At 46.0% G+C, this 24,635-nt stretch overlaps 2 protein-coding genes across 6 annotated transcripts; one reads left to right on the forward strand and one right to left on the reverse strand.

Moving 5' to 3' along the window:
• The first annotated feature begins 520 nt into the window (after positions 1-520).
• On the forward strand, positions 521-6,074 carry FICD (FIC domain protein adenylyltransferase). 2 transcript variants are annotated; one of them, XM_082324653.1, is made up of 3 exons: positions 521-607; positions 1,345-1,686; positions 2,630-6,074. In XM_082324653.1, exons 2-3 carry the CDS (start codon positions 1,395-1,397, stop codon positions 3,703-3,705), a joined length of 1,368 nt encoding a protein of 455 aa, XP_082180779.1. In that variant the 5' UTR covers positions 521-607; positions 1,345-1,394; the 3' UTR covers positions 3,706-6,074. The 2 variants fall into 2 exon arrangements, with proteins under 2 accessions (XP_082180779.1, XP_082180780.1); XM_082324654.1 differs by having other exon boundaries at positions 2,633-6,074.
• On the reverse strand, positions 6,045-24,391 carry SART3 (spliceosome associated factor 3, U4/U6 recycling protein). 4 transcript variants are annotated; one of them, XM_082324650.1, is made up of 19 exons: positions 24,158-24,391; positions 23,112-23,238; positions 21,920-22,024; positions 20,593-20,777; positions 19,450-19,555; positions 18,567-18,691; positions 17,935-18,090; positions 15,557-15,695; positions 15,031-15,138; positions 14,562-14,639; positions 14,303-14,361; positions 13,045-13,154; positions 12,645-12,793; positions 12,159-12,235; positions 11,587-11,755; positions 10,380-10,828; positions 9,505-9,657; positions 7,632-7,819; positions 6,045-6,995 (listed from the first exon to the last, which is right to left on the reverse strand). In XM_082324650.1, the coding sequence occupies exons 1-19, from the start codon at positions 24,347-24,349 to the stop codon at positions 6,815-6,817; spliced, it is 2,856 nt and encodes a 951-aa protein (XP_082180776.1). In that variant the 5' UTR covers positions 24,350-24,391; the 3' UTR covers positions 6,045-6,814. The 4 variants fall into 4 exon arrangements, with proteins under 4 accessions (XP_082180776.1, XP_082180778.1, XP_082180775.1 ...); XM_082324652.1 differs by having other exon boundaries at positions 6,083-6,995; positions 12,645-12,757; positions 24,158-24,389; XM_082324649.1 differs by having other exon boundaries at positions 6,083-6,995; positions 10,380-10,831; positions 24,158-24,389.
• Positions 24,392-24,635: the final 244 nt, after the last annotated feature.

Here is a 24,635-nt window from a genome sequence, read left to right on the forward strand (position 1 = left end):
GGACGGTTGGCTGCGCTCCCCACACCACCTCGCCTCAACAGAGCCCGGCTGGTGGAAGCCCGGGGCCATCCCCAGCCTCTCCACAGAGCAGGCCGCGCCAGCCAGGCAGGCAGCTCCCCTCTCCCGGCCCTGCACCCTCAAGCGGCCCAGCCGGGCTGGGCCTCCCCGGAGCCCTGCTCCGAGCCTGAGGGGAGCGACGGCGGCGGCGGGCCCGGGCCTGAGGAGAGCGATGGCGGCCGGCTCCCCGCTAGGCCGCCGCCGTCGCATGGCAACAGGGGGCGTGCCCACCTGCTATTTAACGCCTAGGAGTCCGCCCCTCCTCCACCTTCCCTTCTCATTGGCTATTTCTCCTATGATTGGCGTGAGTGCCCGCCAGTTCTCACCCTCCACGAGCCTCTCCCCCGTCGGGGGCGTGGCGCTACCCGGAAGACGCCACAGGAAGCCGAGGGCAGGAAGGGGGGCGGAACATAGGAGAGAAGGGTCCGCTGTGAGCGCCAATAGAAAAGGGGAAGAGGGGCGGCTCAGCCAATGGCAGGGCGCGGAGGGCGGGGTCCCAGAGGGCGGGGCTACTGTAGCCGGTAGCCGGCGGCTCAGGGAGGCGGCAAAGGTGATGGGGGGACCCGGGCCGGGGGGGGACCCCGGGGTGAGGGGGGCACCTGGGGCAGGGGGGGCCCCGAGGCGCTGGTGGGGTCAGGGGGACCCCGGCCTGAGGGGAGGCTGGGGGGAGCCGGGCCCGGTGGCGGGGAGGTGCCGGCCTGAGGGGGGACCGAGGCCGGGGGGGGGCTGCGGGCCGGGGCGGGGGCGGGGGCGAGGAGCTGGGGTGAGGGGGGCCAGGCCGCGGGAAGGAGACCTGGGGAGGGAGCGGTGCCGGAGGAGCAGCGGCGGCTGAAGGGGAAGCGGGGCCGGGGGCGTCTGGGGAGGGATTTCCACAGCGGGAGGACGCGCAGGAGGCCGGAGCCTCTGGCTTCGGGGGTCGCAGGCCTGGAGGGGGCTGGGAGCTGGGTGGCTGTGCCATAGGCGTGCGGGACAGAGCTCCTTCATCCCTGCAGAGCCGGCTGGCAGAGCCCGGTGCCCACGCTGCCCATGGGCATCAATGTCTCCTTGTGCTGCTGCTGTCGCATTAATGTATAGCGGATCCCATAAGGATCTTTTACGCTGAACGCTGCAGGCGCCCTGCCCTGATGTGCTTAGAGGTGGCAGGGAAAGGCGGGTGCCTGGGATAACCCCTAACAGCTGTGACTGAAACCCAGAGCACATACGCTCAAGTCCACTCAGATGCCACGTCCCCAGCACCACGCCTGCCCCGTGGCACAGAGCTCTGGCTAAAGCTGTTTCTGTTCCCAGGTGGGAGCAGCGGGAAAGGAGATGTTCCTTGTGTCTGCGCTGGAAGCAGGATGAATCTCGTGTCTATGGCGACAGATCCCGAGTTGAAATGGATAACCCTGTGGGTCCGCGTCAGGTGGGCGGCCGTGCTCGCGCTCCTGCTGGGCTCGCTCGTGATGCTGCTGCTCCCGCTGGCTGCTGTGGAAGACCAGTGCCGCGCAGTGCTGAAAGGACTCTCCTTCCTGAAAAGTAAACTGGGCGCGGGCTCCTCGGGGGTCACCAGATACACAGGGCAAACAACCGGACTGAGCGTGACCTCCAACGGGCTGGAGCTGCTGGTGCTGAAAGGCAAAGCCTCCCCAGGTAAGAGCATCCCTGGGTGGGCAGCTGCATTGCTGTATAACAACTCACATCTGGAGATCCATACTCTACCTGATGATCTCCTGTACCCCATAACGATAACCAACTCTCACTGCTCAACTGCTAATTAACGTCAGCTGTAGATGACTCAGAGGTCAGACACGCCATCGCCAGCCTGGCTGCCAGCAGCAGCCCGACTGCATTCCATTGCCCTGCGCTGCAGAAGGGCGATGCGCTGGCGTTCTCTCGCTGCTTTGTCTCTCGAAACTTTTTTCTCATGCTTTTGGTACTAGTAAATTCTGTTAAGGTAAAAGGAATACGGAGTGGTGTTTTAATACACAGTAACCTGGGATACACGGCGTTAATCCTGAAATCCTGGCTGCCACAGAGCAGCCTTTCTGGCAGTGACAGGCTGCGGTTGTTGCCTTTATCGGCCAGGACGTTAATTTGGAAAACATTCAAAGGCATCATTACAATTCCAGCACTGTATCTTTGTTAGCATTAAAGCTATTATTGCTGGGAAGATGTTTGAGAGTTCAGTGAAAAAAGGGATAGAAGTGCTGTTAGTAGCTGTGGGCTGTGCTTCTAGCAAGAGAACTGCCGTTATTGCCAAGAGTATGCTATTTAAGGCTCTGTGTCCTCCAACAAAAAGCAGCCTGGTGGCCAAAGCAGGTTTTGCCGGGCTGGCTACATGCCTGTGGCCAGCTTGAGCCGTGCTGCTCACAGATCCTGCCTCACCACGCTTCCTGCTGGGAACAGCTCTGCTGCTGCGTACTCGGCCTGTAAACGTGGCGTAAGCCTCCGCGCTTGTAGCCTGGCAAAGGCTGGAATAAAGTTCTCGTAGGCTGGCTTTATTTAATTTCTGTATCGGTGGACAGTGACGGTGTCCAGAGGTTTTCAGTAAAACTCACTGCCCTGTTATCTAACTGTTATTGTTGCGTTTCAGAAGTGAAGTTAGAAGCCAAAGCGGCTCTGAACCAAGCCCTGGAAATGAAGCGCCAAGGAAAGCGGGAGAAAGCCCACAAACTCTTTGTGTACGCCCTCAAAATGGACCCCGATTATGTGGATGCCCTGAATGAATTTGGTATCTTTTCCGAAGAGGAAAAAGACATTCTTCAAGCCGACTATTTGTACTCCAAAGCTCTAACCATTTCTCCCTGCAACGAGAAGGCTTTGATCAATCGGGACCGGACGCTACCTTTAGTTGAAGAGATAGATCAGAGGTATTTTAGCATTATTGACAGCAAGGTTAAAAAAGTGATGGCGATCCCCAAAGGCAACTCTGCCCTGCGCCGAGTGATGGAGGAGTCCTATTATCACCACATCTACCACACGGTTGCTATTGAAGGAAACACTCTGACGCTGTCAGAAATACGACACATCATCGAGACCAGATACGCTGTTCCTGGAAAAAGCTTAGTGGAGCAAAATGAGGTGATTGGCATGCACGCAGCTTTGAAATACGTCAATACCACGCTGGTATCGCGGATAGGCTCCGTAACCATCAGTGACATCTTGGAGATCCACCGGAGAGTGCTGGGCTACGCCGACCCGGTAGAGGCCGGGCGGTTCAGGACTACTCAGGTGTTTGTGGGACATCACATACCACCGCATCCCCAGGACGTTGAGAAACAGATGCAGGAGTTCGTGCAGTGGATTAATTCGGAAGACGCCATGAGCTTGCACCCTGTGGAATTTGCTGCCTTAGCCCACTACAAGTTGGTTTACATCCATCCATTTGTAGACGGCAACGGAAGGACCTCGCGCCTGTTAATGAACCTCATACTGATGCAGGCAGGCTACCCGCCCATCACGATCCGCAAGGAGCAGCGGGCCGAGTATTATCACGTCTTAGAAGTAGCCAACGAGGGCGACGTGAGGCCTTTCATACGCTTTATTGCCAAGTGTGCTGAGACGACTCTGGACATGTTGCTCATTGCCACCACAGAATACTCTGTGGGCTTACCTGAAGCAGACGGCAGCACTGCTGGCTGCAAACAAACTATCCCCGTCAAGACTTGAGGGCTGGGGACGTTCAGGAGCCAGCGTACGCGTGGGAGAACAGCACGCCAAGCCGCTCAGTATTCCTGCTGGGAAATAACTCGACAGGAGGTGTCGCTCTTTTAGCATTTCATTTATTTAAAGTGTCTTACATTTGATTAAATTAATATAATTTATTTATATACATTATGCCAAGCTGAAATGTGAACTGTTGATGTTGACTGTGCACTATAACTTGCTTGTGCTACTGGAAGGAGGTGGGGAGAGTTGTCAGAGGGGCTCAATAAGCTGAAGTAGAACTTAATTTCTCCTTAAAATTAAGCTTTGAGAAGCCGCTTCAATCACAACCCTTCACCTAGTGGGTCAGCTGCACGGTCTCACCTTGTCAAGGAGCTGCTAGGCAAGACAAAGTCTTAACTCAGTTGTAGCTTTTGTGTTACCTCTTCCCTGTTGTTCAAAAAACCCCCAAAGCACAACCCTTGCAGTAACAGCACTCCCCCGGATCAGTTCATCAGGCTCTTTCCCGTCAGTCGTACAAGTGCTGATCAGGAAGGAGGCCGAACGCCAGTTCGGCAAAGGCATCTCTCCCCTCCCCTCCCTGTTTGCAGTAGCACTTTGCACATTTACTTTCAGTTGCTTTTCCCAGACTGAGTTTTGTACAAGTGGGAAGTATTTGGTGTAAGATTACAGATGACGTGACTGGAACAAGAGAAGAAACGCTCTCTGACTTATTTCACTGAACTGCGAGGTGCTTTTGCTGTACTTCAGACAGAAGGACTACCGCAGTGCCCCGAGGCCTTGCCTCAGACCCCGCTCATCGAGCGGGGTCCCCGGGAAGCTGCAGCTGTCCTACCTTTCAGTTCAGGGTTTGAGAAGAGCTTGCTTCTGCAAAGGTTGTTATACTTAATCATAAGACAACCTTCATCAGTTGTGCTGCTTGTGTGTAGCACAACTTAAGTTCCTTCAATCTACACAAGAGAACTTTTCACAATTAATTACTAGGTCACATTATTACTGTGATAAATGTGTTAAGAATCACACGAGGCCTTTTTGTGCTGCAGCGGCAGTTAGCGTAGAACCTGGGAGCTGCCGTGCAATTCAAAGCAGCAAACCTTCTCTCTGCTTTTAAGGTAAAAGCACCTGTAGCCTAACATAGAAGAGCAGCTTGCCTACACCCCTCCCTGCCAGCTGTGTAACAGCATAATTGATCCCAACACCTCTAAGTTCAGAAAAACTTCGATTCAATCCAGTTTAGAGTGCTATTAAACTTAAACCCTTTGCAAAACAGCATAAGCTGTTAGACTGTCGCAGGCCAGTGTTAAGTTTCTTCCCTTCTAACTCTCTCTTACCTACCAGGTAGTTAGGACAAGTTTTATACAAGCAGACAATAGGACAAGACTGGGGGTTACGTATATCCTACAGCACTGCTCCATGCTTATGTACCGATTACTGCTGACAGGGAAAGCAAACAATAAATGAGGAAGGTTGTTCTGTCCTTACAAAGCGTGCTTGTTTTTCCAGGGCAAGGGGAATATAAATAAAATCTGCACTTTAGAGCTCTGAGAAAGAAAAAAAAAAAAATTGTTATTTTAGTAACAGATGAATAAACTATTTTAATATTAAAGTCTTTGTTTGGAATAGGCTGTTCTCAAAACACTTTTCCGCTGTAATGAACTAAGCAGCGGTCACAGCTCAGTTCGTGGAGCAGCAGGTGACACGGTACGCATCCTGGCTGCCTCAGCTGCGTACGACTGCGCTGCGGCGGGGGGCGTTGTGGAGGGCTCGGAAGCGGCAAGTCCAACCCCAGCAGCCACAGGAACGCTGCCGATGTTACGTGGGTCAAAGCTACGAAGCGGACTCATCCTATCGAAGTAAAGCCAAGTCAAATCAGCACAGAATGTAAGCGCTGAAAACAGGGTTTATTTGCAGCAGTGCTCGTGTTGTACAAGTGAAGTTGGTGCTGGGTCCCCCCTCACATTCAGCCCCTGCGTGTGTTGACTTCCAGAGTTAGCAGCAGTTTTAGTTGACAAGCAGTAATATTTCTATCCAAGATCACGTACCAGATTATTTTAAAGTCTGAGGCGATTACTGAAGTGGTTTCAGGATATTCATACCAGATGGAATGAGCTACTTAAAGGTATGTTAGTGACACCGTGTATCCCAGTGCACCTGAGAGGTGAGGTACAGCAGTATTACCCAGCTGCCATAGGATAAGTGCAATTCCAACACCCACATTTAAACAAAAGCAACAGTATTTATAGAAAACCTTTGAGAACTTGAGTTTAATAAACCAAGAAACATCAGCTTGCACTTCACATTTGTACAAAACCATACAGAAACCACCTGCAAAAGACGTTATGAGCTAGCTACCAAAAACAACCAAATAAAAATGGTCCTCAGCAACAGCATGTACAGCTTTCATGGGAAACAAAAATTACCAGATCCAATTATTATCTCATGACACTTAAAAATAATAATTTGAATGTCTTTTACAAATACACAATATAAAAAACAGGTCAACTCGAACAGAACGTTAACTGAATACATATATATGTATATTTGTGTATATACATATACACACATATGTATAGAAACTCTCCCAATACTAAAATAGGCCATTGTGGTGAAGTTACTAGCATCTGCCATTTAACTCTTAATGGAAGGAGATGAATGTCCCTGTGTGTGTGTGTGTTTGGGTGTAAAATGGGTTTGTTGTCAGAGAGAATGACTGCAATCACAATCTGAACTGACCAGTGGAGCTTGACCAAGTTATCCCTAGGCTTTCACATTGCATCTCATTCGTTAATGAACAAGAAGTATTTGTAAAGTATTCGTAAAACTTGATGTGGCATCCAACCTGTACAGGAAAGATTTCCTCCCTCGTTACCCTCAATATGAGGGATCATATAACGCCATTTTACCAGAACACAGTATAACTCATTGCTCTTAGAAACAGAGGAAGAAACTGGATTTGTACCATCCTACACTGATCTCGATGAATGCAGTAGTCCAGAACAGTATTTACACATGATTGTGACTGGCGTTCTCTCCTTGCTAGCATAAGGACACAACATGGCTTCCATAAAGGCATTTCACATTTTACCAGACCCGCTGATTGCAGACTTTTTGCTCACTTTTTCAGTAGCATCTTGGCAAAATCAGCATTGGACATCTTTTTAGGCTCCTCAGGGGGTTCGGATGAAGTTGCTGGTGAGTTCTGGACCATCCCATTCTCAGCCTTAGCCACAGGATTACTCTGGCGCTGCAACGCACGAGGCATCATTGAAAGCTGTGTCCTTCCCTTCCCTCGCCTGGAGAACAAAAAGTGACATTTAAAAATATCCCAGTGCTCTTTGAACATATTGTTTTAGCTTGGGGAAACAAGAAGGACTTTGTTCACTATGAGGAACGCTCATTTAAATGTTATTCCTGTCATTTGTTTAGTAATAAGTAGTGCAAAGCTTTCAATGGGTGCCCTTTGAAACAGTATACCTAAGTCCTCGCAGAAAACAACTGCCCGACAGTCCCCAGAAATCGAAGCTCCGTGTTTATCTACAGGGCACATACAATACGGCGCCAACGCAACGCTAAGCAGCAGGAGCACTCTGAAAGATGAAAGAGCAACCTTAACGCTCACTGTGAACAACAGCTGGTTCTCCAGAAGGAGAGGACATGGAAGTTATTAGTGCTCAGGTGCTAACGTCAGATCCAACGGGATGTCTAACACCTGATACTCTCGGTCACTACAGACCTGTTTCTATTGGTAATGTACAGAAGAAAAAAAACCCCTGCTTTTCCTCATCAATCCAGCAACCCAAATTTTTATGGTTCAGCACCTTTTAAACATTCTCTCGTATTCTAGACAAGACTCCTACACTGTAGCATATAAAGAAACCCAGCGTTTTCTTTTTAAGCGTTGCCAAGCGGTCTCCCTCGCCAATACTTACGCTCCATAAACCTGCCGTGGTACTGCAAATTGCGAGGCTCTGCCGGCCTCGGGCTTGTCTGGCAGCTTTCGGAGAGGCGGGTTACTGATCGCCACCTTGATGACGTGTTCCTTAACGGTCAGGCCATCCATTTTCAGCACAGCCTGCGAGGCCTGAGCTTCATTTTCATATTCCACATAGGCCAGGCCCTAAGTAAGGAAAAGGGGTAACCTACATTAGTTTTAGTGCTTCCTTCTCTGCATGACAGCTTTTGCTAATAATTTGGCCAACTGACAACAAAACCATACAGAAAGCAGACCTAAACATGGCTAAGAGGCCCAGTATTCTTTAGCTAAAAGAATTCTTAACACCACAAATCTACAACCTGCATTTCTTGACTCTCATTCATGATGCCCTAATTCGTGGAAGAGATATTAAAAAAAAAAAAAGAAAACCAAGATCCCAATAAAGTAAATATCATGAAGTACTGCATCAGTGGCAAGTCTTCACTTCTGAACGTATATTATGCATATATCCAGGCTGAATCTGGTATTGGACAGATTTGGATTCATAATGGAAGAAAAGATAAATCAATCTATGGAGCTAGAACAGAAAGATCCACACACTCTCTCCTGTGATTCTTCACTAAGCTACAACTCGTACCTAAGGAATCAAGTCCGCTAGCACAGGGCCATCGCGGCCACCTTGGTTTCAAGAGCAGCAATACCCATCTTAAGCAGCTCTAACAGAACTGCCCCGCAGTGTCTCTTTAGAGACGGGCATTGCTGCCCTGAGGACAGGGACTGGTGACAAAAGCATTCTTTGCAGGAAATGAATCCGCATTGACTTCGCTAAGTAACAGCTGCGAACCGTGCTGGCAACCAGCTGCTAACTGCTGCTGGTGCACCGTCAGTAATGGGGTCTTATTTCCAGCAAATGCACAAAAGGGCACCCCCGGCATCTGCTACAGCAGGCTCCTACAGCGAGTACACGAGTTAGGAGGCATTACCTCCCAGTTCTATTATTGTTATTCTCTTAAATGCCATTCAAACCCTTAAGCTGTATTTTTGGATTATCCAGTTTCACAGGAAACACATCAGATTTTCTATAACATTCAAAGTACATTTATTTGTGGTTTAGACAGAATCCCAGCTCAAACTAAGCTGACAACATGGCTTGCAAGACTTGAGGTACAGATGGAGAGCACTTGTTACAAGGTATGCATGCAACAGGAACTGTACCTGAGATATTGCCAAGAGCTAGAAAATACATTTTAAAAATACATGCACCTCATCACCAGAATGGCACCTGTTAGAAGTGCCCAACATGCAGACATGGCCGAGGTGTCAGGTAGAATTTCGGCAGAGCAGCAGCTAGTTTAGAGTCTTTTATTTAACAAGGAGTCATTTATTCCAGGACGGAAATAATGAGCCCTGTCAGAGAGAGGTGGCTCATTTCTCACTGGCAAATCTATTATTGCAGCAGGTGTTATGAACAATAGCCTCGAGAAACTATAGAAAGGGAGGAGGGGACTCAGTTATACCAGGTGAACCCTATCTAGTCAGTTACTTTAAAAACAAATTTTCTTTGCAGACTTACTAATGCCTGTTTTTACTATACTGAAAGTGTTGCTTCCCCTCCATCCTGTTTATATCACACATTCTTCTTGTGCAATTTAAGAAGTATTTTGGAAAAATTCCTCTTCCCCTCCTACTTCTTATTTGTTGGCAAAAAGGCACACTGGGCTGTATAAATCCAAGTATTCCTACAGGTTTTAAAAGTTGCCAGCCTGGCTTTGCATTAAAATACAAAGCTTACTTTTTGTATCCAAACCTCATGAAGAGCTGCTTTCTGAAGGATTTCTTAAAATTAAGAGTGCATTAAGGATGCCTACCTTGGGTTTCCCAGCTCGGTTGGTGACCAGCCGAATGTCTTTCACATTCCCATGTGCTTTACACACATCTTCCAGCTCTTCCTTAGTGCAGGAAAATGGTAAACCAGATATAAATAATTTATGTTTCTCCAGGGTAGTGCTATACCTGAACACCTGAAGAAATGAAAAAAAGGCCGTTAGATACCAAACCAGTCAGAGACTCCAAGGATTTCAATCTATTACACCTCCAAAAGCTTATCAGAGTACTTCATATTTGTGTGATACAAAAACACCTTCAAGGCATGAGCAGCATCTTGAAAGAGATTTGCATAGAAACATGCAGGCATACACTAAGGACTTGCAAGTAGTTCTAAGAACTGAGACGCTTCTAAACACCTATGTCTCCTTCACAACGAGAAGGGCCATTGATAATGTCTTCTTGCTCAGTTGTCATTATCTGAACCATTAAGTTTTTCTGTACAGTAACTCCGTAATGCAGAAAACGGCTGATTATACAAGCGATATCTAGTACAGACCATTAACGAGGAGTGGGTTGTGTAATAAATGCCCAAAGCTGTATGACTCAACCAAAAAAGTACTTTACAGATTGAGATGCTCAAGTAGGAACCTGGGTACTTCACACCATTAACAAGCTGCTCTGATCAGCTTACCCAAGGTTTGCAGAAATCTCCTAATGTCGATCCTGGTTTATGGCAAAGTACCATAAGATGCAAGAGCTCCCAGAACACAGTTTTACTGCTAAGACATAACATTACCATTCCAAACTAGCACAACAAGAATTCATTAGATGCAAGCCCTCTGGAAGCAACATATTGTGCCAGCTTTCCTACACAGTCCCACTGTTCAACCAGTTACTTGAAAGAATAAAAGTTTACCTTAAAGTCTGGATTCTTGTTCTTGTCAACACATGGAGAAACAAACATTGGTCTTCCCTCCACAACTTTACGATCCAAGCCAAGAGCTTGGAGAGCAGATTTTTCTTCCTTGAATTCTACGTAGCAGTAGCCCCGGAAAGTCCCCTTGTTGCTGAACACTGGACGGATTTGCACTACCTCCCCACAGCTCTCAAAGAGCTCTTTCAGTTTCACTTCAGGATCTGCCATGTTGTAGGAAAGGTTGCTGACAAAGACTGTGACATTATCTTTACTGCTGTCATGTAAAACTTTGGGGATGTCTTTTCGACTGGTAGATGCCTTTTCCTTTTGGTTTGCTGGGTGATCTGGCTTTTCAGGTCCACTTCTTCCAAACAGCCCGGTTTCTACCTCCATGTCTTCTTCAGGAAGTACGCCATCACCATCTCCCTTGTGTCTCTTGCTGGGCTGCTCTGCTAAATAACGAAATTGAAAGCCTTACTAGAAAAAAATTATACTATTTCACCCACCATTGAAATTAAGCTGTCCTCCATTATGACTATGGAGTTTGGAAATAGCATGTGAAACCACAAATACAATGACAGGTCTTAAAGACACAAAATAAACGTCTCCCTCAGGTTTTTAAGAATGAGTAACAACAGATTATTTGACTAAGACAGCAAGTATTTAGATGAAAGCAACAGGGCTATTTTTCCCCTTTTTCTGTCAGTTACAACTACTGATTCATGTTCATTCTCTTTGTCTAATGGGATTTTTTTTTTTTTTTAAAGTAAGAAACACAAAAATGTAAAAGCTCCCAAAACTCCCAGGGCAGCAATCTATTAAAATCTTCTGCTACCACCTTCCAAGAGACTGCTACAATACTGAACAACCCAATTTAGACACATGCTTCAGTGTCATTGGATGAGTCAGGAAAATGACATTTTTATTTTAAACAAAGAAGAAAAATAAAATCACTACTTCTCTGAAATAAGAAAAACCTAAAAAAATTACAGAAGTTCTTACAAACATATACTTCTGTTGATCAGAACCATTTAGTCTTGCTTTCATTTCACTACCACAAAGATCTCCTAAGAGAGACCATGAACAGACAGCAGGTCTGAAGACACCAGTGATGGCACTTCGTCATCTGCCTCCAACTGAATGGAGGCAACTGATAACCCTGTTGCCAGAGGTCCGAAGTTTCAGGGGGTTTTTGGGTTTTTTTTACCTTCTTCTTCTTGTCCCCATTCACCCTCATCATCATCATCTGCTTTGCGCTTGTCTCCAATCCGGGCTTTTTTAGCCTTTTTGGAAGCTTTCTTTTCTGCCCGAGCCTGCTTTCGTTGTTCAGCTTTCTCCTCCTCTTGCTTTGCCAGAGCAGCTTCTTTCTCAGCAGCCTACAAATAGGGAAGGTTTTTTTTTTTTCTAGTGACTGTAGATCACAGAGCATTCTTATACGCTTATTTTCTAGAGTGCTGAACCTGGAGAGTTTTCTCCTATGCTCCATGAAACACAGCACTAATGAGACCATCATTTAAAGCCCATCTCAATTTTTTTTGCTCTTATAGCTTTCCTGGAGTGCATGTTACTCTTGTATCCATCCAAGGGTCAAAAGGTAAAAGATTAAAAGCATCAGAAGAAATTAACCACAGTTTTAAACTAAAATCAATAGTTCTGAGGCTTTAAAACAATTCAGGCTTGTCTATGGGAACCAACAGTAGAAATCTGACATTCAGACAAGCATGACCTTAATATAGGTATCTCCTATAAACTGCTCAGGTAGTTCACAGAAGTTCTGACCTTTGCTCTTTGTTCATTAACTCGAGCTAATCTGTTTTCTGTCTTTTGAACAGCTGCATCCCAGTCTTCCAACGTTCCTAAAGGATAAAAAAAGAAAGCCTCGTATTTAGTTTTCTCATAATTTGAAAATACAATTCCAGAAGAGTAAGAGTCAATGAGTTCATGGAACTTGCTCTTAATATTAACCATTACACATGAAAATGCTAAATATAGCGAGTAGCCTTCAAAGAAAAAGAAAACAAAAACCAAGCAGAGCAGAAACCTGTCATTTATAATACGACACTCCAAAAAGGCATGGAAAAACCCAGTAATTTCAGCAGGTGCCAAGTCAGGCCAGAAAAGAAGTAAGAAGAACTGCTTGTGTATTATACAGTAGTGCAAAGAAAATACACCTTCACCAGAACACAAAACACTAAATCAAAATTCACTCTGTATCATTGTACATTAACTAGACTGGGTAAAACGAGACGACGTGCAGTTAGTTACCTTCTATTCTCTCCAGCGTGAGCAGCACCTCACAGACGTGCTCTGGATAGTCACTTGTGCACTGCACAGCCCGATGCAAGGCCTTCCTGCAGTGCTGAGTATCACCATGGGCTCTGCAGTAGGGAAACCGTGGCAGTAAGGAGCCAATCCTCCACATCCAGATTACAAGACAGGACGGTTAACTACAGTCTACGCATATGTTTTCCCTCCTTCCCCATCGAGCTCGCACTACACATTGTTCTGTAATACTTCTGAAATATACTGCAGAGCTGCTGTAAGAACCTCAAAAGCGTATTATAAACCCATATGAAGTACATCCATGCTAAGCATCTAAGTCTTGTCTCACTCCGATGAGGGAACTAAAAAGTTAATTAACTCTTCCCACCAGCCAAGCGCTTACCTTTCTAGGTTATAATACTCCAGCCACATGTTAGCATATTTGGCATTTCCTTTAGTCATAATGTTGTCCCAGAGTTCTCTGGCTTTCTGCATGTTGTTACATAAGCGGGCCTGAAACAGAGCACCCAAAGCACTCAGTATAATTTAGGATCATTTGCTCAACACCATTACCCCCCCTGCCTCCCCTCACCCCCCAAACCACAAAAACACCACAGATGATGCACACAGACCAGGCAGATACATCTGCTCCTTAGAGCGATCAAAGTGAACACCTAATGCAATCCTACTACTGAATACTTCTTCCCTGCCTACCTGTTACATCAGCCTTGGTTTCTGGCTCCCGCATACATTTCATTTTGGTCATTATAAAAAAATTAGATAGTTGCTTCTGAATTTTTCCTTTTGTCATTATTCATGAGTGTACCTAATAGAGCATTTAAACACAAACCCAGTTCTCAGTCTAAAAGAAGTGCTTAGGAAAGGGAGCAGGCAAAGAGGGGAAATGAATTAAGACACCCAGGTGGGATTCCCCTGATCTAACTGTAGAGGTACCCGAGTACACTAGACAGCCGACTTACTACAACTGCTTTAGCATAAGCTGAATCACACCTGGATGTACCTACTTTCTCCCTCCACTAAGTGGACAGAAAGCGAAAGTAATTAATTCAGATTCAGGCCCACATTGTTCAGGATTACAATGCCCGAGACTTCGGCAAGCCATCCCATGCATTACGCCCAGAGAAATTATAGCACAGAAGTAACATGACTTATCCTGATTTGTATGAGCCTGTGGCAAAGGAAGGAAAATAAAACATCTGCTCGCAGGCAGTGATTGCACCAGCACATTGATACCTGTACTGGTTTGAAACTAGTTAGTGTAGGCAGCACTAAATTAGGCAGGATTCAAGGCAGTTTACCGACTTAGTGTTCAATTCCAAGCCACTGTGGCTAGCCTGCTAACCAAGCTGCTCACAGATCTCTGTACCGCACTGCAGTCACAGCAGTATAAACATGCTAGCAGTCCTGACAACTTTCTCAAAGAGAATGCTGTTTCTTTCCTGGGATGTCACGCTTCAAGCCTGAAGTGACACTATGTGCTTGACCAGTCCAGACACAGGAGTGGAAGAAGAAAGATTTACTCATTGAAGTTACCCAGACAAAATGCCAAAGTACAAGAGGATTGCATTCTGTGCTTGGAATGTTAAAACAATCAACTTCCTCTAGTCTAGCAATTTAAATACAACAGGCAGAAACATCACCTCAACTCTTGCCCAGTTCTGCATGATGGTGCAGGATGGATCTCCACTTTCACTGAATCCTGGGAATAAAAATACATACTGTTTGTGAATGGCTCTTGGAAATAAAGTGTTTATTAAACAAGTTCTACATTGTAGATAAAATGTTTATCTGTAGCTTTCTTAAAACATTCAAGCCACTTGAAGACAAGTTAAACACTGTGTGGAGAACTAGTCTTATAAAATTACTTTGAACAACAATATATTGGATGATTTAACTTACGCTCTTCTACTTCTTGTTTCAAATATTCCACAGCACGTGCAAATGCAGACCGCAGCTCTTCTAGTTCTTTACTTGAGTCTTTAGAAAAAGAAGAATTGCCTTAAAATAATAATTTAGTTTTCATCTCCCATCCACTAAAACCTCTTCCTTAACACCCACAATTTTATTGGGGGGGAGGGGGGAGCCAAAGTTTATTACTTTAGTAAAACTCACTACATGCATAATAAAAAACCATCAAGTACCTAAAATATAAGGCAGGGCGTTTTCGCAACAGCACAATCTATTCTGTCAGCAAGGAGCTGCTTTAAACCAACCAAGTTCATATATTTTATAGACACTAACTGGCCAGAAAGTAATTTTGGTGAAAGATATGAAACTACTGTTAAATTTTTTAAAAAGTAATACCACTGTTTCAGAGAGGTACATAGAAAACAGTTTAAATATTTATTCACACATATATCATATATACCTTGTGTAAAATCCACCCTTCTTCTCAGGTAATCAAGATATGCCTGCCAGATTTCTACGTAGTCTGTTGCCTGAATAAAACCTGCATTCAGAGCTTTTTCAAACATTTCTGAAAGAAACAGGGAAAACACACTCACACAAACAAATATTTTCAAATATTGACAAAATTAGCAAGCTACAGCATATAGCACAAAGTATATATAACTTACATTTCTAGGAAGACAGGAAAATATAAGAAATCCTACATATGCTAAATTGGTTTAGGAAACAAATGTAAAAGCCAGTTTAATTCAGTAACGTTCATGCAAAGTTGAAGTAAATTGCTCGCTCAGAATTGAAGCTGCTCAACAAAAGCAGCTTTGCCCTAGAAGCACGCGACTGTACATTTCCTCAGCTTTAAGACTGTTGCGGCAGGATGAAAACAAATCCTACAGCGTCCTACAGGTCGCCGTTTGTCACACATTATTCAGAACGCAGAGAGCAGTTCTGTAGCGTAAGGAAGTCTTGCTGAGATGGACTTTCTTTACCAGAAATAATGCCGTGATCAACTCTGTGCCTCTCCATTGCCAAAAGGTATCGAATCCACAGGCCAACTGTCCAGGGACAGTTCCTAACAGCACGGTCGTGAGCGGACAAGACCAACTCCTTCACTTTCAGCTGCCGGTCCTGAAATAATCATAAAACAAAGTTTTCAGTTCCTATTAGCCAGAGAGTCCATCTCAGACATACCAGCTTATAAAGAGCCAACACCTTAAAACAGTACTTCCATTTTATATTTGAAAAACTAAGAAAAGACAGGTATTTTAAATTCTCTAGTCCTAAAAACCCAGTGAACACCTTCAAAACAGAAAGGATATGCTCAGGAGCAACACAAACAAGAACTCCATGCCATATTCAGTCTGCAATACCTAACTGTCTGCTTCTAAACAAGCCAGTTCGGTATTTTCTGCCAATGAGCGAAATATAATTAAGACACCGAGTAAACTCCCAGCTGTTCTTAGCATGTTTAGAAAAAGGGAGGAAAGGATACAAGAAAGAGGGTGCACACACAGCCTACTCAAGGGAGCAAGGCACTGTTCCACCTGCAACCTGCTGTCTCAAGCTGATAAGATCAAGACATGACGGAGCAACTCAGCCTAGATCACAGAATCACAGAATGGTTGGGGTTGGAAGGGACCTCTGGAGATCATCTAGTCCAACCCCCCGCTAAAGCAGGTTCACCTAGAGCAGGCTGTACAGGATCACGTCCAGGCAGGTTTTGAGTACCTCCAGAGAAGGAGACTCCACCTCCTCTCTGGGCAGCCTGGTCCAGTGCATTGTCACCCTCAAAGTAAAGAGATTTTTCCTCATATTCAGATGGAACTTCCTGTGTTTTGGTTTGTGCTCGTTGCCCCTTATCCTGTTGCTGGGCACCACTGAAAAGAGCCTTGGCCCCATCCTCCTGACACCCGCCCTTAAGATACGTGTAAGCGTTGATAAGATCCCCCTCAGTCTCCTCTTCTCCAGGCTAAACAGACCCAGCTCTCAGCCTTTCCTCATAAGAGAGACACTCCAGTCCCCTAACCATCTTTGTAGCCCTCCGCTGGACTCTCCCCAGTAGTTCCTTGTCTGTCTTGAACTGGGGAGCCCAGAATGGGACACAGTACTCCAGACGGGGCCTCACCAGGGCAAAGTAGAGGGGGAGGAGAACCTCCCTCGACCTGCTGGCCACGCTCTTCCTACTGCACCCCAGGATACCGTTGGCCTTCTTGGCCGCAAGGGCACGTTGCTGGCTCATGGCTAGCTTGATGTCCACCAGGACTCCCAAGTCCTTCTCCGCAGAGCTGCCTTCCAGCAGGTCAGCCCCTAACCTGTACCGGTGCGTGGGGTTATTCCTCCCTAGGTGCAGGACCCTACGCTTGCCTTTGTTGAACTCCATTAGGTTCCTCTCCGCCCAGCTCTCCGGCCTGTCCAGGTCTCACTGAATGGCAGCACAGCCTTCTGGCAGATCAGCCACTCCTCCCAGTTTTGTATCATCAGCAAACTTGCTGAGGGTACACTCTGTCCCTTCATCCAGGTCATCAATGAGTAAGCTGAACAAGACTGGACCCGGAACTGACCCCTGAGGAACCCCGCTAGCTACAGGCCTCCCACTAGACTGTGCGCCACTGATCACAGCCCTCTGAGCTCTGCCATTCAGCCAGTTCTCAATCCATCCCTCACCTAGCCCAGATCATAGATAAGCCTCCTGTAGTGAGTTACACTGATCTCTTAATAGACCAACCTTCTATCCACATGAAAACCCCGCCTCTCAAGTTCGATACAATTTTCGAAGTGCACTAACTAGCCCACATGGAAATACAGACTAAACATCTGGGTTTGCTTTGGCTTGTTGGTAAATTAATTCTTTGTTCTCCACTGTAAAATATTCAGGAGAGCACTGGCAGCCCTCAAACAAGCACTGTCATTAATTTATCTGTGTCTCCTGAAGGAGAGGCAGGCCCCCCAGTGATTCAGACAGCACTGAACTGTGTTGCCTACCAAAGCTAGAAGAAAAGGAGGGGCATCCTCAGAAGCAATGCCTCTAGGATGACTAGCTACCAGAGACAACGCCAGGCCTTACAGTACAGCTGGTTACACTAGTCAACTCTTTGCCAGACAGCGCAAGCCTCGATGCCCACGCTCAGTTTAATTCTGCAGAGAAAATACACAACTGGAGGAAAAAGTGAGCAAATGCTCACTTGATCAACAAACACACCACTGAAAACAGGAAGAAACCAAAAGGCGAGGTGAAAATCAGTTTCTGAAAAATTTAAAGATGAATGGACAGGACTGAGGTAGAACTTACTGGTCGTTCATCTATCAGCCACTAAGATCAAAAAAAACCAGGAAAATAGAACCGCAGACACCTGGGTTTTTTCCTTACCAAATACTGATTGTAACGTGCCCAAAGATCTGGCACGAGGCAGTTCTCAGCCAAAGCCCTCTCATAGATCAACTGAATGCGAGCTGGATCACCTGCTTTCATTTCAAAATCAATGTAAGCTTGATATTCTGCTAGTTTTGGTGTTTCAGCACCCAGCTATAAAACAGAGATACAAAAAAAATTAAAATCTTCTCAACAAAGCACAATTCAAACAGTTCAATTGTCATTCAGAGTAGGTCTCATGCAAAATTTCACACAAGAGCTTGGCCTCTAAATATCAACAGCTTTTGATTTTCACATATCTCAAAAACACCATCCTGGTTCTGAAGCCATTCAGATCCCTACTTTTTATTCCTTTTAGCCCAGCGTGCTTGTCAATGCTGGCATGAATGGCCAGAGCACTCATGTGCACCTTAGGGTGGCCTGACACAGTCAATAGATTCAATAGTTTCCAGTATACCCAGTTGTGAGGCTTCTTGTCTCACTTTGCTCGCAGCTGAAAGAGTCACCTACCAATACACAGCTGCTTTATCTTTGTGACTAGAAAAATAACAAAAATTTGGAAAAAAAAAAAAATCACCCCCAAGAAATTAACTTTTAGTTTTAAAGCAAGGTATAAGTAACAGCATTACCAGTGCCTCTTCATACGGTTTACACTTCTCCAATTGTTGTAGAGCTTTTTTGTAATTCTTTATTACTGGTTCTGGTATTGGATCTTCTGACCATTCCTCATATTCAGCATATGAAGCCTCCATATCTATTAAAATAGACATGAAACCCCATCAATAACTTATTGGGCTAAATAGTCAACATTCAACCTATATTTTATTCTAACATATTTGTATTTCTGTTTACACTTTTGTATCTTAACTGTCACACTACCGCATGCTTACAGGGTTCAGACATTTCATCTTATACAATGCACTACAACACAATCTCAGGACAAGTTATATTAAAGCTACTGATTTTGATTTAGAAAACCAAAGCGGCAAGATTTTCCCAAGGCTTTAAAGAAAAGAGACCAACCCAAATTCTTTCAACATGCAAACGAAGAAGTCAAAGAACTGTGCGTAACTTTCTCCTATAAGCAAAGCCACAAGAAAAGGGACTCAAGGCATTCAAAGAACGAAGCAGATACGGTAGAATTCTGACAGTCCAGCTGTCAGCGTGTACTGTTCCCTACCAAGCAAGGTTCTTATGTAGTGATCATCACAGCTGAATTCCTAGTCCCTAATGGTCATGTTTTGTGCTCATCACTTGTACTTTAAATAGCCTGAAATTATGCACTGAAGAAACAGAAAAACCAAGTTTTAATGAGTAAGAATATTTCTGAACAAAAGGGATCTGTGCATCATTCAAGAGGCCCTAAAGACAGGCAAATGTCATGGAACAAAGAATTCACAAATACTACAGCTGCAGTTTGTGTGGCTCTACCAAAAGAATAATCATGACTAATGCCTGGATCGCCGTAACACAGCTTATCTATGCCATCTCTCCCAGCGCACTGGTTCTTACCTAACAGTGGGATCCCCAGCTGGCGCCTGAACAGCGTGTGGATCTTCTCAAGCTGGCTGCAGAGCATCTGCTGCTGCTCAGGCGACGGAACGCTGCCAGGAGCTGGCTACAAACAAAAGGACTGAAATTTAATCAGTTCCCTCAAGCCTGAGCTGATGAACATGGTGGGGTATTGTTTATGGGTTGGGGGTCTGGGCTCCAAATGACTACATGATCCTCGAAGAATAGACACAGCCAACTTGTATTTCAGGTTGCTGCTGTGAAAGCTAAAACTTGGAAGCTGCTAGACTCAGAAGCTGGATGAATGTGAAAAGCATTCCTCACCAAAAGCTGACATATGCATAGGGAAGTGATAACCTGAAAAAAAGTAAGCCGCATGCTATCATGCCATTTCACAAACCCCACTGGGCTGCCAAATAGTTTTTTCAATAAATCCCTGGTGCATGCACAGATGATTTAAAACTTCCAGCTTGCTTTCTGTTTGTGGATGAAAGGGTGTTCTCCCATTACTCCTTTGTTAGGGCGTTTCATAGAATGGTTTGGGTTGGAAGGGACATTTAAAGATGATCTAGTTCCACCCCCTCCCCCACTATGGGCAGGGACATCTTTTAACTTCCATATCTTAGTGACAAAAAAAAAATAGAAATATTCACATTCTGGCCATCTTGCAAAGGTACTTTTGCAGATGTCAAACAGTATGTTCCAGGGATAACATACTATCATCCCAAAGTCACAAAAAGGTTGAAATAATGAATGAGTTAAAAGCTGAAGTAGAAAACAGTCTAGAAATACAAACATGATTGACTATGTGCAAAAATATTTGCTGGCAGGAACATTGTTTCATAATGAAGCTACTCAATTTAAAGCTATTCTTATCAGTTCAAGCTAAAGAAGCAGCGTGAAACTTTGCTCCTGGATATGAGATTTTATGATCTTATTTAAACACAAATCCATTACTACATCAACTAAATACACCGAATGTTTTTCCTAGACCAAAGGGTCAGTTTCTACAGCTGAAAAGAAGCAACTGAGTGCCATTACAACCTCTTTTCTCAGAACAGACTGATGAGGGGGCAGCACAAGATGACTTCAGAAACTACACGGCAACTTGTTTCTCGCAAGAGCCCAGGAGACCGGCCTTACCTGTGCCGTTTCCAGTATGGCATTCTCAAACTCGCGGTATGCTTCCCATAAAGCTGTTCCTTTTGTCACATGCAGTCCAACCGCAGTTAGCGCTCTCTCAAATATTGAGCGAACTTTCTCAATTCCTCCTTCCTGACCAATGCCACCAATTGAATACTGGGCATACTCCAACCAGATTTCAGGACCTAAACAAAGTTATGAGAAATAGATGACCTAATCCCCTCAAAGATAAAAAAGGCATCTCTCTGCTTCCCGAACACCCACAAATAGATGAACACACACCAATTTTCTTTACCATCCAGGGGAGCAAAGAAAAATTAAAATATTTTATTCTATGCTCTTGGTTCAGTACCAGCTACTACAATTGTCTTCTGAAAGAAGTCACTCTTGTGGCCATTCCTGACACAGACCGACTCCCGTATGCCACCTCTGGTACACAGGCTGCATCAGAGATGCATCAAGACCCCCCCTAACAGCAACTTGACTTTTCTTGAGCACATGGGCAGAGCTGGGACCACAAAGCTGTCGCGGTCCTACAGAACTCAGATTAAAGTAGGTCCTTCTTCTCTTTCCAGGCTCCTGTACTTGCCTGTTCAGCAACTACTTCAGCAGCGTAACTACGAAGGAGGAGGGTTTGCTAGAAGAGCGTTAGCTGCCTGGCACCTCTCCCACCAATAGCAGTATCTGAGCAAATTAGGTTCAGGGACCCCCAGCAGAGACTATCCAACCAACGGATGCCAGATTGCACATCTCAGGCTCCAGAACTTGTCTTTCCAAACCCCAATCCAGCAGATCCAGAGGATCTGCTCAGTTCCCTCTCAGTTCTCCACCTCTCCATTCCTTCTTCCTGAACAATCACCTCTGTGAGGCCAACTATGCCGGTGCTGTAACGTGACATTTTGTTTTGCCTCAATGCTACCAAGCCCTCTCTGCTCCTTCAGGCTTTGTGTTTTCAGCACTTCACCACAACACCCAAAATTACTCAGTGCTTTAAGCTAAAAGTTTTAAGCCATAATGGGTAACGGAGAAAGCATTCCGTAAGCGAGCGCAATGCCTGCTTCTTTTAGAAATTAGAGAAGTGCAAAACATGCATTTAAAACTTGTTTACAATATTTGTTTAGAAGATCTTAAAGACTGCAATAATACTTAAAGCATTGCCTTTGAATGGCCTTTAACTCCAATGCTTCAGAAAAACTGAGGATTGCTTCAGACTAATATTTTTGACCCAATTTCTGCATTATAACAGAAGGAAGAAACTTTCCTAGAAAAAGAAAGCCATAATCTGAATGCAACACAAAACATTTTACAGCATATATTAACAACTTACAGATGTAGTCTTTCACAGCTCTCTCAAAGAGCTCATAAACTTTCTCTCGCTCAGAGCTTTCAGAAGCCATTTTTATCTCATCCTTCAACCAGTCCAGCCAAATTTCTGAAAGGAAGAAGTTTGGAATACATCACCAATGTTCAGAAAAAGTAAGTTAAATCCACTTGTTGAATTTTTTATGAGAGTTTTTAGTAACGGACTTAAAAATGGGGAGAGAGCCAAGGAGGGAGAAGAGAGCAATTTTAGCCTCCACAACTACTCACAATTAAAAGAAAAGTTTGTTAGAGGCCTTTTCAAATTAGTAATAAACAAGCGCACTTCTATTTAACGAGAGAAGAAGTTGCAAGCAGCAATTTATCAGGACCGTGGACAGAGGACCAGTACACACCAGTAACCAAAGAGGCATCCAGAGGTACACCTTTCCTCACACTTTTACAACAAACAGTAAACGGCTTTAGAAGCTGCAAGTTTCCACATGCATAGAAGGAAACCTTCCCTTGCCAAGGCTAAAAAAGCACACTGGCCGAACAGCCTCTGCAATATTTACATTGCTTCTGTGTTATGAATAAAAAAGAAACACCCACTTTGAGGGCTACCTGCAATTTCCACCAACATCATATTTTTTGCTGCTTGCCTGCGAAATTTAACTTTTGGCAGGAGTTTGTCTGGGCTCTGAGTCACATTCACTGAGTAAGTGACTGAAGCCCTTTCAGTGCTGCCATCCCACAGCTGTATGTTATCAGCCCCGCAGCAAAAACAAACATATGCCTGTCCCCAGGCTACAGCAGGTTGCATCCTAGCAGTAACACCCCCAGCTAACAGACGGACAGACCAGTGACCGGAGTAGCTGGGCACACACAAACACCCCCCCCCATGCCAGTTCCACTCTACTGCAGCAGCCTCTGGCAGAGGACAGGGCAGGACAGCCCAGCTGCAAGGGGCAAGAACTCGAATTCCTGCAACAGGCTCGCTACGCTGCGCCTGCCAGAGGCCAAGCTCAATGCTGGCCATTAACAGCAGCAGCGTTCAGAGTTTAAAAAGTCCCAGATCTGTTCTTTTAGGTTTCTCTGGACTCAAACAATGTTGTTAAAGCCTGGCACAAACACATTATTTCACTACTGAAACAACGGTATTTTACATGGATAATGCTTAAGCAGTATTGGTTGCAACATGAGCAGAAGATGCTCTGTACCTTCAGTAAGTGGAAAGAGTTCACTCATCTTCTGACGAGCTCTTCTGAGCTTTACCAACTCTCCCTCCTGGCGCAGCAGCTTTATCAGATCCAAGTGACAGTTATAGTCAAAAGCATTGATGGAAAGCTTTAAAAAAAATAATTATTTTTAAGAAGCACTGTTGAGCAACAGACATGAAGAAATCAGAAAACATTCAGCAGAACAGGACATCATACTGTCTTTTGGGGCATACAAATCTCGTCATGTCTTCACATAGCCAAGACAACACCCACCTTCCTGCACAGAGTTGCACCAAACTTCACTACTGTTTGCAAGATGCTTTCGGGTCACAAGCAGACATTTATAAAAAATGCTTCCAAGTTTAACAGAGCTTTAAAGTTAAGCTTAGAGCTTAGCCTACAGCTCCAAGCTCTCAAGATTACTGCTCAGCCGTGTAAATACCAGCACCAGGAGTACAGCAGCTACCAGCTGCAGAAACAGACCCAGGAGTGCAAAATGAAGAAAGCCTTCTTCAACAGAACCAAACGTGTTTTAATTTCTTCATAGGCAACAAAAAAAACCCCAGAGAGCTAGCAAAGCTTTTTTCGATGAGTACAAACTGCCCACTAGGGCTCTCCTCTCTAATTTCCCTCTCAAAAAACCCCAAAACGCCTAGTTTCCACTTCAGACTCCAAACATTCACATCTTGACAGTTCCCAGCATCAAAATACACAAGCAGCCATGGATTTTTCTCCAATACTGTCGCGACCACTCAGCACGCAGTCTCAAAAAGGAAGACCCCACGAAGGCCGGGTCTCGCCCCACTCCGAGTTTTCCCGGAGGGGAGGCCTCGGTTCCCCGGGCCGAGCCCTCCCCACAGCCCCGGGGCCGCTCCCGCGGAGCGCCCGGGGCCGGCGCATCTCTCGTAGCACCACGGGCGGGCCACAGGCGCAGTGCCCGGCCTCCAACACCGCTTGCCCTGGGCCAGCGGCCGGGACTGGGCAGAGGCCGCGGTGCTGCCCCACCGCCCCCTCCCCACGCCGCCGCCGGCCCAGGCGGGCCCCACCTGCTCCTCCAGCCGCTGGATCTCGGCCTCATTCTCCTTCTCCTCATCTTCACCGTCACCAGACGAGTCCGAGTCACCCTCATCCTCTGAGTCGCCTCCCGATTCGGGGTCGCCCTCCGGCAGCCGCTTCTCCTTCTCCTTCTCCTCCTCCTCCGCCGCCACCGCAGCCGCCTCGGCTCCCGCCGCCGCCATCTTATGCAGCTCCCTTCGCAGCCAGCCGCGCTCCGCCGCCTGCCGGGGCTGTCCCCGCCGCGCCTGTCCCGTCGCCGCGCACTGCCGCCGGGCCACCGCTGCGAGGAGAGGGGCGAGCCGCCTTCCGCAGGACCCACCGCTCGGTCGCCCACCGGAGCCGCGCTGCGGTGAGCGCCGCCGGTGCCGGACTCTTTCTCTTCTCGGCTAAGACGCCGGCAGCACCGCGGGCACCTCGGGACCTGGCTGTCAGGGGGCCTCCGAGGAGGGCAGGGGCGTGCGCGGCGCC

The sequence above is a fragment of the Platalea leucorodia genome (genome assembly GCF_965183815.1).
Source record: "Platalea leucorodia genome assembly, chromosome: 12".
Classification (NCBI taxonomy): Eukaryota; Metazoa; Chordata; class Aves; order Pelecaniformes; family Threskiornithidae; genus Platalea; species Platalea leucorodia.